This window comes from Callionymus lyra, chromosome 3, assembly GCF_982586985.1.
Source record: "Callionymus lyra chromosome 3, fCalLyr1.hap1.1, whole genome shotgun sequence".
Classification (NCBI taxonomy): Eukaryota; Metazoa; Chordata; class Actinopteri; order Syngnathiformes; family Callionymidae; genus Callionymus; species Callionymus lyra.
Window position 1 is genome coordinate 26,474,807 of NC_141820.1, and position 13,253 is coordinate 26,488,059.

A 13,253-nucleotide genomic window follows, 5' to 3' on the forward strand; every position below is an offset into this window, starting at 1 on the left:
CAGGAATTATCCATGTTGCTATCGACGTTGACAGCAGTATAGTATATAGTAATATAAAGTATTGGGATAAGATTCGAAGAAGTGGGAATTGAACTCACACCTCCAAGATATTTTTTTCAGTAAATCTTGCATGTTACATGAAAGAAATGAGTAGGGCTACATTGATGTATTCGATATTTTTATTCATCGCACTGTATTGATATTTAACATTTCGATTAAAACATATAATATAAAATGAAAATTGGGGGTAAGAAAAATATGTTTTGTTTTATTAAGTATAAGTAAGTAAAGATTATTTGTAAAGCGCCTTTCTATACCAGGGAAACAAGGCGATTTAACAAACAAAAACAAAACACAGTTAAAATATATATTGACAAAGACATGTCTCTAGTACAACACTGCAGAAAACTGACCAGAAACTGTTTCCTTCGACTGTGAAAAATTGTATTATTATTATGTAACTATTGTAACAGTTTATTTCCTTGTCTTAACAAGAAGGAGCTGTCTCGCCTGCAGTTGATTCAGAACTCTGCAGCAAGAATTCTGACCCGCTCTAGCAGAAGAACTCACATTTCTCCGATCCTTAAATCTCTTCACTGGCTGCCAGTTTCTTTCAGGATCAACTTTAAAATTCTGGTTCTTACTTTCAGATCTATTCATGGTCAGGCTCCTCCTTACATCACTGATCTAAACCAGCCTTACACCCCAGCTCGGGCTCTTAGGTCTATGGATCAGAATCTACTGATGGTTCAGGACCAGAGGAGAGAAATCCTTCCAGGCTGTTGCTCCTGAGCTTTCGAACAATCTTCCTCTCTCACTGTGTTTGATGGAGTGTCTTTTGTTTATGATTTACTATAACATGCAAATAATCACAGTGTTTGTTAATTTTTGTGTTGCAATTTAACTTCCGGCCACTAGATGGGAGCAGTCATTAAATCTATCACTGATCAAGAAACAAGAAAATCCCACCTGATCCCGGTGACTACTTAGGACAAGACGATACAGGCGACTCCAGCGGACTTTAAAAACTGTAATTTGGTTTCAAAACAAATGAAAGCAGTTACGACTTTGTCAAGAGTCATGTGTATACTTTACAATACTACACATATATACTTGTTACTAAAGTAATAAAAAGTAAATATATCGTATCATTGACCCTGTATTGTGATACAGCAGATTCTTGCCAATACAGAATCCTAATAGTTACAGATTATTTTACCATTTTTGTAACTTTGCCTTGATACCTTTGGTTTTCAAATTCAGAACTTCCAAGAATGAAGAAAATATGTCTTTTGTCAGGCCATACAAAATGAGACAACCATTCACTCACACACACTCATACCAACGGATAATTTCCCCAAAATTCACAATCAACCTCTGTTTGTATTTGGACTGTGGGAGGAAACCGGAGTTCCCGGAGTAAACCCACACAACACGGGTAGAAATCACAAAACGGAACTTTTTATTCACGTCAGATCAGGAGTTATAATCACTGGCTACAAACTGAGAACACAATTGTCAATTAAATTAGAAATTACAATAGTTATTTTAACCATGTTAATAAAAGGCAGGTATAGTGGACGGGTCAAGTTCCTCAAGAGCAGTGCAAACATGCGGTAAAAACATTGCAATTATCCTCACGTTAAATAAATGGACATAAATTTAGAGCGATATACTTTACTAATCATTCATAGTATTTCAGTGCAAACCAAGTGTCTTCAACAGGATTCAGTTCATGTTGTGGCGGAGGAGGATAAGGCCAGTGAGTTCAAGAACACGTCCAGAGTGCTGTGGTAGTCTTCGGGGTGGCATCTCATGTGGGCCGCGTGAATGGACTCCTTCCACCTCCTGGTCTTGACGCGGACGCCCCTCGCCCGCCACCTTTCCGCGACCTTCTCCACGACCCCGGTGTCGCACAGCGCGTCGTCGTCGCTCAGGAAGAACAGAGCCGGCGCCGTGATGGGGTTGTCGTTGAAGACCTGGATGCCGTGGTGGTAGAAGTCGGCGGTGCTGCTCCTGAAGAGCCAGAAGTAAAGCATGGCCGTGTTCTTCACCAGACTCTCCAAGCACGGCAGCAACGTCTTTCCCAGGCCTGGCGATGAAACAACGGGACATGAGTGGAGCCTTCGACGGGTTAGTGGCTACAGAAATATTTAACTTATGTTAAATAATTAAAGGATTTAATAAGAATATTTGACCAGAGTTTGATTATTTTTGGGTGAATTTTCAATTTGATCTGAAGGAAAAATTCAAGAAATTCAGCTTTAAATCGGTTTTAATATGAAAATAATAATGTATTTTTTATTTTTAAAAGTAAATAATACACAGAAATAAACAGATTCTAATACAAACCAAAAGAGTACAGCATAAATACATTCTTAACTATTTACTTTGAATATAAAAACTGTATATCAACAGGTAAAATATTTCAATAAATGTCATGGGCTCAAACATTCTGCTGCGTTTATTTTGAATCTCTTACCTTTTTAGAATACGTTTTTTGTTAGAAAAAATACTTGTGAAAAATGATTTCAAAAGATGTAATAATACTGTAACTACCATAATAAATAATAAAAATTAGTGCAAAATGCAGGACCACACGCCTGAGAAACTCTTTCTACCCCACTGCAATAAGAATCATGAACAGCTGAACACTGCACTGTTGTCACATGTCACTTTAAATCCATCACATGTACAGTTCCCCTCCCTTTCTTATATTATTATTTTTTATTGTTATTTTATCTTGACTTTTTTTTGTTATGTATATTTATTTTTATTTTTTTGTTATGCCGATATTTGTGGAGGGACGGCAAAGAAAGAATTTCATTGCATAGGGAAATGTGTTTCTCGATGTATATGACAATAAACACTTTGAATTTGAATTTGATAATAATAATTTAAAAACTACAATAATTAACTCTATATATATTTAATAGAAATATTATAGTCTTATACTAGTAGTTTAAAGTAGTAACGGGACACGTTACTGTGAAGAAAGTCTCGTGTTGTCAAGATTTAGAACTGTTGGCTGTCAGCATGCGTCCATATTATCTACCGCGTGAGTTCAGTCACGTGATCGCGCTGTGTGTCTACATTCCTCCGAGCGCTGCGGCTGCATCTGCCTGTGAGAAGATCCACACAATGACAGCTCGACTTCAGAATCAACATCCTGACGCGTTTATCATCATCTCTGGAGACTTTAATCATGCCAACCTGGACTCTACTCTGCCTACTTTCCATCAGGCCGTGGATTGTCCCACCAGGAATAACAGGACAATTGACCTTCTTTATTCCAACTTGAAGGACGCCTACAGAGCCAAACCTCTTCCTCCACTTGGAAGGTCCGATCATAACCTGGTCCACCTTCAGTCACAGTACATTCCTCTGGTGCAGAGACAGACTTTGACCACTAAGACAATCAGAAAGTGGACACCAGCTGTGGAGGACGCCATCAGAGACTGCTTTGAAACAACAGACTGGGATGTGCTGCTGAGGTCTCATGGTGAGGACATCGAGGGACAGACACACTGTCTAACAGATTATTTAAATTTCTGCTTGGACGTTGTCGCCCCCTACTAAGACTGTCCGCTGTTACCCTAATAATAAACCGTGGGTAACAAAGGAGGTCAAGGATGTCCTTAACAGGAAGAAAGTGGCATTCAGGAGCAGAGACAGGGACGCCATGAGGTCAGCTCAGCAGGAGGTGAAGCGATGCTTGAAGGAGGCAAAGGACACCTACAGGAGGAGGTTGGAGGAGAAGCTGAGCCGAGAAGAAATAAGAGAGGTCTGGGATGGTGTTAAAACCATCACTGGACACAAGACCAAGGCCTCTCTGACTGCAGTGGACACGGTGGATGAGGCAAATGGACTGAACAACTTTTTCAACAGGTCTGAGCAGGTCACCTCACCCTCACTGCTGCCCGCCTCAGGACCTGCCCCACCTTCTTGTGCCCCCCCCAGCTCCACAGAACCACTTCCCAGCTTCACCTCACTCCAGGTACAGGATGTACTTCGGAGGATTCGTCCAGGGAAGGCTGCTGGTCCTGATAAGGTGTCTGCTCGACTGCTAAAGACCTGCGCTGCTGAACTAGCTGAGCCACTCCAGCATGTCTTCAACCTCAGTCTACGGCTGGGGAAAGTACCAACTCTGTGGAAGACTTCCTGTATCGTTCCAGTCCCTAAAAAGATCAGACCGAGTGTGCTGAACGATTACAGACCGGTGGCACTGACTTCGCAGCTGATGAAGACACTGGAGCGGCTGGTCCTCAAACATCTCACGCCACAAGTCCAGCACGCGCAAGACCCCCTGCAGTTTGCCTACCAGCCAGCAGTTGGTGTGGAAGATGCCATCCTTCACCTCCTGCATCGGACCTACTCCCACTTGGATAAAGGAAGCGGTTCAGTGAGAATCCTGTTCCTGGACTTTTCTAGTGCCTTCAACACTATCCAACCCACTCTGCTGCAGGACAAACTGACTAAGATGCATGTGGACCCTGGTCTGGTCTCCTGGATTACGGACTATCTTACTGATCAACCACAGTATGTCAGGCTGAAGGACATCAAGTCTGACACTGTGGTGTGCAGTACAGGAGCACCTCAGGGGACAGTACTGGCCCCTCTCCTCTTCACCATCTACACTTCAGACTTCTGCTACAACTCAGAGCTGAGTCTCGTCCAGAAGTATGCTGACGACACTGCCATTGTTGGATGCATCAGAGACAACAGCGAAGACGAGTAAAGGAGTCTGATACGTGACTTTGTGGACTGGAGTGAGAGGAACCACTTGCAGCTGAACACCTCAAAAACCAAGGAGCTGGTCTTGGATTTCGGGAGGTCCAGGATAAAGCCACGTCCAGTGTCCATCAGAGGCGACGAGGTGGAGATAGTGGACAACTATAAGTACCTCGGTGTGTGGATGGACAGTAAACTGGACTGGTCCTGCAATACAGACCATGTATATAAGAAGGTTCAGAGTAGACTGTACTTTCTGAGGATGTTCTGTTCCATGTTAGTCTTTGTATCTTTGTCTTTGTTGTTTTTCTTTCCTTGACCTATGTCCTTTGTCTTTGTTGTTTTTCTTTCCTTGACCTATGTCCTTTGTCTTTGTTGTTTTTCTTTCCTTGACCTATGTCCTTTGTCTTTGTTGTTTTTCTTTCCTTGACCTATGTCCTTTGTCTTTGTTGTTTTTCTTTCCTTGACCTATGTCCTTTGTCTTTGTCTTTAGACTTAGATTGTGTCATCTTGTTCTTCCTCTTTATGTTCTTCTTTTTTTATTTTTTATGTATTATTTTCTATTGTTTATGAAAAATTGCTGGCTATTGGTAAAAAACAATTTCCCAAAGGAGACCTCCTGAGGGATCAATAAAGTTTTACCTTACCTTACCTTACCTTACTTATTGATTGTCTTGTATTATTTTGTATATTTTTAAATAATGTACTGAATGTCTTATTATGATTTAATTGTGTAATGTGTGTTTAATATACTTCTTGTGAACTCATAAACTCAAATGACGGCAGTTTGTGAAGAATAAATATGTAATTATTATTATCATTATAATCATAATTTCTATTATCATTGTTGTGTTTTTAATCATCCTCTTTTATTTTATTTTGTTTATCATTTTAAATGCTATTATAACTGGAACTTTGTATTATGAGCTGCTGTAGAAGTATTTTACTGACAATCCTGTCGTCTTCTTTGCACTAAAATGGGTGTAATGTTGAAATAAAGATGTTGTCAGTAGTGTCCCTCAATGTGTCTCAATCTGTAGTCGGGAATTACATTTCAAGGGCCACATTTTATGCAGTGGCTCTTGTGAGGGGACATCAAGTTAAAAAAAAATATTAGAGGAGGAGAAAAAATATAAAATCAAGTTGAAAATTATTATTTTATTGAATTCTATACCAATTGTATTTATCAAGAAATACAAAATAAAGCCCTTTTTATTCGAAATATTTTTTCTATAATTATCTAATTCTTTTTTAATTAAAATGAATGCATGAATCTTGTGATACCTCTGCTATTTTCTTTTCAGCCTTCGCTGTAAACTGCATTATTTAAGCAGAGGATTTAAGAAATAAACAGAATTCCTTAAGTTGAAAATGTCACAATAGCTTTTTAGTAAGTATTACAAATATGTTTCTTAGCTCTCCATAAAAAAATGAAATTTTGTGTTTTAGTGGACAAAAGCAAATTTTCTTCATACTTACAACAAAAAATGACAAAAGCGACGTATTAAAGTCCTAAAACAAAAACCTTAAATAAAAGTCCAGTTTGGAGACTTATATTGACTTATAGGAATAAATACTAAATGAGTTCCAACATGATCTTTGACCTTGTGACTGTAATACAGTCAAAGGGCAAGACTTTCCCCCGCTAAGGTCAAAGGTCATACAAAGGTCAATAAAAAAGGGGGGGGGATAATTGTGAGGTCCTCATGAGTGGTTTTCTGGGGGTCATGTGATGTGAAAATGCAGATATCAGGTGTAATTCAGGAGCCAACAAAGCTCTTAATACAAGCTCTAAACCTGTAATACGACCTCTGTGCTCACACCTTCTCCATAAAGTATTTATAGTTGCGGCTCACGTGACCCCACTAAACACAGCTGAGAGCTCGAACCATTTTCCATCGCCGTCCCCCCTCACCTGTGGCCATGTGCTCCAGGGACCCCGCCACGATGCTGTCGTAGATGTGACCCACCACCATCTGCGGCACCTTGCACTCCCGCCGGAGGGCCACGTGGGTCAGCACCTGGGTGAACGTGTACCCGCCCAGGGACGAGGCGTAGACCAGGATGGGGCGCCCGGAGAACTGGGGCCCCTCCAGCACCCTCAGCACCTCCGACCCGTACTCCAGCCCCCAGCGGGGCCACAGGAAGTGCAGGACGCCGCTCTGGACCAGCAGGACGTCCATGCCCCGCCGCAGGTACATGTCCGTGTACTTGGACACCGTGGACGGGCTGGCGCCCAGCCAGGACAGGAAGAGGAGAAGGGGGCGACCGGTGGACTGGGAAAGTGGGTCAGATGATTGGGGGGAGGAGGACGGCGGGACATTATGGGATGGCGCGTCCACACCCAGACCCGGGGCATAGTAGCAAGTGATGCCTTTGCTGATCCTCTGGGTTCTGTACCTGCCGTGCTGAGCAGGAGCAGCATCTGCAGTGAAGAGCCTGGAAATAAAAACAAATATATGTTACAAGCAAATAACGACATAAACACCAGCCTGTGTCTCATCACTGTGACCCGCATTCAAGAGAGTCCTTCTCTTACCCGGTGGACAGCGGGAGGTTCCCCATGACCAGACCCCTTCGAGGACAGGCCCCGCTTTATAGAAGCGACCAAAAAAAAACCGGCTCCGGAAGATACGCAGAAAAGCTGCGGAAGAGTTTTTTCCTTTTGCCGGCTCGATGTTTCTATGGAGAGCGTGTGGCGTCACTGAGCTGCGCGCGCATTCTATCGAGAGTGGGGAGAAAATGTGCGCGCGCATCATGTGACATCGTGACACGTTTTACATTTCGTTGGATTTATATTAAATAGATAGAGATTAATTGTTGATTTCGTTTAGGATTATGATTTATTTTTCGGGGGGTCTTGCAATTTCCCTCCATGAACAGATGTTTTAAAAATAAATACGAATAGTTGTTCAATCTTTCTACAAATAAATCGATAAAATTATTATTTATAATAATAATAGATTCCGATCCAGGTCCTTTCGTCCTTGTGACTTATCTTTAAGAGCAGATATTACAATACAGAAAAATAGTGATTATTTAATTTTTCTCTTTTATTTTTATTTTTTTTTAAACAATTATTACAATCCAAAATAATCATATTAAATGAAATGGTCGTTTGTTAATTTGTACTCAACATAATGAAAATAACTGTCGCAATAAAAGCGAAACCGGGTCCAGTGACCGGATGTAGAAGATTTCAAAATAAGAGCACGTCAGTCGATAATGTGCGCGCGCATCATGTGACATCGCGACACGTTTTACATTTCGTTGGATTTACTTTAAATAGTTAAGAGATTAATTGTTGATTTCGTTTAGGATTATGATTTATTTTTTTGGGGGGTCTTGCAATTTCCCTCTATGAACAGATGTTTAAAAAAGAAAAAACGAATGGTTGTTCGATCTTTCTATAAATAAATAAAAACTAAAATTATTATTTATAATAATAATAATAATAGATTCCGATCCATGTAATTTCGTCCTTGTGACTTATCTTTAAGAGCAGATATTAAAATACAGAAAAAGCGTGATTAGTGAATTGTTCTCGAAAAGAAATTACAATTTTTACAATCCAAAATAATCATATTAAAGAAATGGTCGTTTGTTCATTTATCTCTAAACAACATAATGAAAATAACTGACGCAATAAAAGCGAAACCGGGTCCAGTGACCGGATGTAGAAGAGTTCAAAATAAGAGAACGTCAGTCTTTTTTTTTTCGATCACACTCACACAGAGCTTTATGCAATAAATGTAACATCATTTTGATTGGAAAATAATAGGATATTTACCTTGACTTCAATGTAGAAAATGCCATCTTAAGAACTTCGCTGTTAATATAATAATGATTCAATTTCTTTCTCTCGAACACGGAACCAAAGTGTGAATAAACAAATCGTCCTTTTCTATTTCGTTTAAGTGTTGACGTCAGTATTTGTAAAAAAGTTCCAAATGATGAAACAAAGAAGAAGCAAATAAAAGAAAGGTCCCTCGTCCTATATCTTACATTTAGTTAATATGTTAAACGACACTTAATGAAAGCAAATGACTGAGAATTATAGTTAAGGGGAAACTTTTAATATAATTAATTTAATTATAAATGCATTAACGAATCAAACGAGTGCAATATCTTAAACTGCCACCGGGTGGTGCTAACGCCGCACAAAGAAGGAATACTCGAATTCACTATATAATAGTGAGGAGTTCACGCTTTGGAAAACTACGTCACACGAGGAAAGCAAAGTTGTTGTTTTTTAAGGAATTAAACTCTTTTCCAAACCACCGTCCTTCCTCAACCCCTTAGAATCTTTTCCTTTCCTCTGCAGCCACCATGTATCGACCACACAAACCCTGCCTTTCCTTGTTGTATTGTTTCATGGAGGCCACTATTGTCAGAGTGAAATGAAGATGGAAGGGTCTTGAGGTGCAGAAGAAAGAAAGGGGAGAGGAAAGGGGAGGCTGACAGAAAGAGTGAAGGGGTGGCATGTTGCTCCTTCCATTCTACTCAATGGAAAATTCCCTTACAGCGTTTTTCTTCCAGTTGCTTTAGTCATGTTTTCTGTTGCCTCATGTTCCCAAAAACTTGACAGGGAAGGAAATGTATTTGGATGTTTGCTGTGCTTCCATCTATGAGTAGAAAACGTCAAACATTAGGCATTTATTACCACTTTTAACCTCGATTTGGCGTATGAATGTTGCATGTTTCCAAATACACAGAGATTCAAAGTTGAGTAGAAATGCTTTTGAGTGACAGATTTGGATCTACAAGTCGTGATAATGTATACACTTATTTCATCAATACTGTTCGTGTAAATTAATATATTTTCCCTGCATGTGACGTGAGTTTTAAATCACTCTGTTCCACTAACCCCTTTCTCATTCTCTGTTCACGCTGTCCAAATATACCTGCCCTGGTTTCCATAATCCCCGCCAGATTACATCGTTTACCTCGGGCCTAGTTCACTGTTCTTATTGCTGCCTGCCTTGTTGATCCTTTGCCATGACTTGCTCGTCCTGCTTCTCACTTTGGCCGTGACCTACGACCTTCTGTTACAGGGATGTGGATTCTCAAGACGTGTAAAACTCACGGTCCACCAGGCTTTTAATGTCGCCCGCTCTATGGTTGGGCTCAGAATCAAAGTATAAAAATGTTGATCTTGTGACCAGTTAAGATGCCTGTGTTTGAGATTAGATTGGAAACTGAGATTATTGATGTCAGAAATTCTACAGAGACTTCCAGTAAGACTTATATCATAGGAACAGAATATCTGGTAATGGAGGACAAACAAGTAGATGATTAAGTAGATTGAGCCTCAAGGAATGAAAACAAGTTCTCGTCATTTATTTTATTTAAAATGAATCTGACTCATGTTTCCTGTGAGAGATAGTTTTGTACGTATATACTGTCTGCCTTTGAGTTAGAGATAATGTTAGGTTTTTACTAGTTTTTCAATTTATATTGAACCGATTAAATATATAGATCTATTCTGTATATATTTATGATATTATTAATAATATGGAATAATGTATTCATTACGTTTTTGCAGACGTTGATCCGTCTGTCTATCTGTTCTAAATATAAACAACCTATTCAAATTAAAGTTGAAATAATTAATAATGGAACAAAACAATGAAGCTGGGATAGTTTTATTTTATTTTATCTATTTTTTATCCGGATTACCGTCAAGCTCCTTCACTGTAGCTCCAGGTTTTCTCAAGACATTTTTATTTGTTCAGGCTTTTCCTTGATTTTCTGAGACTCTTGTGTTCATCTCGGTGTTATCTTGACCTTTTAAGTATTTATTTTATTGTTTTTTTTATTTATTGTTTAAGCGCTTTGTGACCCTGGTCTAGAAAAGTGCTCTATAAATACTAATTATAATAATAATAATATTTTACTTACTTACTTACTTACTTATATTGTGTTGGTATGTTCCAGAACACTACTGCCCCCTGCTGTCCAATTGATCTTTTTTGAAAAAAACACTGGCATTTATAAGTATTTCAAATGCTAAAAAAGGACAACAACACTGGTTAGAAATCTCAGTATAGGTGTAAATGACCTTCTTGGCAGGGTTTTCCACTCCCTGAGTACTTTTCTATTTTCCCATTATTTTCATTGATATCATTATTTTTTCTCAACATACCCTATAGGCAGATTCAATTTCAACTTACTTTGAAAGTACTTTACTTCCACCGCTCTACTCCGGCCCACTCGTATGACAGAATAATCCTCTATTGATGGACTCCATTGTTTGAGTTTCCAGACAAAGTTTAACTTTCTCTGACCTCCACAATCTGCCTTTGTCCCAAAACGTTCCGTTGGCATGGGCCAGCATGCGCACACACTCGTGCACACACACCCGTGCACACACACTAGGAAAGGAAGGGACTCTCATTTACTGTAACAATGTTGAGTAATTAAGATTTTCATGAATTAATATTTATTTTGAGATTTGTGGGGCGTAATAATCTATTATTATTCTATTATTGAGAATATTGGGATGGGCAGCATCATCATCCTGACAGGATCTGTGAGGATATTAATCGTTATGGACAAGAAAACAAGGCCATTAGCGGTTCGTGCTCTTGCTCAACAATGGTGCCGCAATCTCGTGGGGACACTTTAATGAAATCAAACCTGTGTCTGAGACTCAACAAAGTCTCCTGAGAGGATGCAAATCAGCCGTAAAACTTCCTATCAGACGTCGGCGATGCTGAGAAAGTACACGGGCTTCTGAAAACACGGCATCGCTCGGGATCTGTGCGAAAGGGCACGAGCTGTGACCGAGGTTCATCTGGGAATCAACTGTGAGGACATAATAAAGTCGGATTGGTGCCTCGAAGCACATCTGACTTGAACTCTTCAAGGAGAGTCAAGGTCAAACTTGTTATTATGTGCCGACGGGAGCGAGTCGAGCTGGAGGCGAGGGGGGGGGGCCTTCATCACATCACAATTCTCTCTTCAGGAAATGATGTTTCCTTGGGCGCGGAGGGAGTCGATTATTTGCTATATTTAGGGAAATACCAGGGGATCATGGAGACGAGGGTCCGCCGGACCTTCTGTCAGAGTCGGCGCTCGAGACAAAGTGTGATGTCAGACCTGCGTGACTGTTTGAGAGTGTGTAGAAGGTGAGTTCAGTGCCAGAGCGTCAACACTATTGTTCCGTGTCTCAAGTTAAACAACAATAGAAACACTACAACACAACATTTGGACGCCGTTCAATAAAAGCGTCTTTGGATTGTACTTCATTGAAATATAGAAAACTGATGGAAAACCTAAGAGTAAAAAAATAAAGACAAAATAGGGTTTTTCAAAAACGTCATGTTAAACGCAGTTAGATTCTGCTAACGTACATTTCTCACTAAAGTATCAACATTTTTTCATGACTGTGTAGTGGAAGTAGCAGAGACGCCAAGGAAAATTCAACGAAAGAACAGAAAATACTGAAAGCTGACGCGTCTCCTCTTGACAGGATAACTTGATGTCTTAATTATCACATCTTATGTTGTTCAATATTATTCATTTTTATCTTTTAAAAGGACGAAAAGATGTACACAAACAGCAATGCTATTGATGCTAAGCTAACAACAAACCTCCTGCTTTGGATGTATTACTGTCTGATTTATTTATTTTCATAACATTTTATATATATAGATATATATATAGATATATATATATTATTGTGAGTTACAATGTTATCCAGTTGGACTCAACAAAACATCTCTGGATCATCTGAACCATAACTGAACATCAGTAGCGTGGCATTATTAACATCCTCTTTAATTTAATGTTCTCATTCAAGCAATTTATATATATGGCATTTTTATTGTGTTGTTTTTATTGTATGTTGTAACACAAAACACCAAGCTTGATTCATGAACCAGTAGGACATGTTAATTTGAGGCAAACCTGAATAATTTATGAACCCATTAAGTGGTGGAAATGACAAGAGAAACAGTTGTGGTGACCAAAGGGCTCGTAGGTCATGAAATACTTATGTCTGAGTGTAAAAACAAAAATATTTGACTCTTTCTAATCAAAGACCTCAGCGATCCTGGACAGAGTAAAGAGCTGCTGTATTACCCAAAAAGTTTCTATTCAGATGAAAGTCGGCCTCTTTCCTTTGGCTGCTGTATTGCGACATGACTTGGGATAAATGCATCACAGACACATGTTAAAAATGATAAGAGCAGGGTTTCCCACAGACCAACCGATAAAAACAGTAAAAATAAATCATATAGAGATCGTGTTTTACTCATTAACAGGTTCCTTTTTTAAATAAACTTTCTTTCAAGAGCCATAAGCTAATTCTATTAATAACATCTTATAAATATAAAATAATAAAATGTGAACAATGTAGTAACAAGGTTGTATAAACGACATGGATGGGATGTAAGGTAACAAATCGGTATTATATTCCGGGACCGATCTTCAGATAAAGAGTTAAAATAAATAAAGTTTTTTTTTCACTAGTTACCAGGTTCATTTTTCAAAATTAAACTTGACTTAAACTGATGTGT

General features: G+C 39.2%; 1 protein-coding gene across 2 annotated transcripts; it reads right to left on the reverse strand.

Moving 5' to 3' along the window:
* Positions 1 to 1,441: 1,441 nt before the first annotated feature.
* Positions 1,442 to 8,616, reverse strand: LOC148084035 (transmembrane protein 53-like). Of its 2 annotated transcripts, none has more exons than XM_087785863.1 (3): positions 8,522 to 8,616; positions 6,647 to 7,170; positions 1,442 to 2,092 (listed from the first exon to the last, which is right to left on the reverse strand). In XM_087785863.1, the coding sequence occupies exons 1-3, from the start codon at positions 8,545 to 8,547 to the stop codon at positions 1,734 to 1,736; spliced, it is 909 nt and encodes a 302-aa protein (XP_087641989.1). In that variant the 5' UTR covers positions 8,548 to 8,616; the 3' UTR covers positions 1,442 to 1,733. The 2 variants fall into 2 exon arrangements, with proteins under 2 accessions (XP_087641989.1, XP_087641990.1); XM_087785864.1 differs by lacking the exon at positions 8,522 to 8,616 and adding an exon at positions 7,271 to 7,387.
* Between the last annotated feature and the right edge of the window lie 4,637 nt (positions 8,617 to 13,253).

Excerpts from the sequence above, each read along its gene's own strand:
- LOC148084035 (XM_087785863.1), bottom strand. The coding sequence starts at position 8,547 with ATGGCATTTTCTACATTGAAGTCAAG. Across the intron at positions 7,171-8,521 it reads TTTTCTACATTGAAGTCAAG|GCTCTTCACTGCAGATGCTG; the intron begins GTAAATATCCTA and ends TTTTATTTCCAG. Across the intron at positions 2,093-6,646 it reads CCTGGAGCACATGGCCACAG|GCCTGGGAAAGACGTTGCTG; the intron begins GTGAGGGGGGAC and ends TTTCATCGCCAG.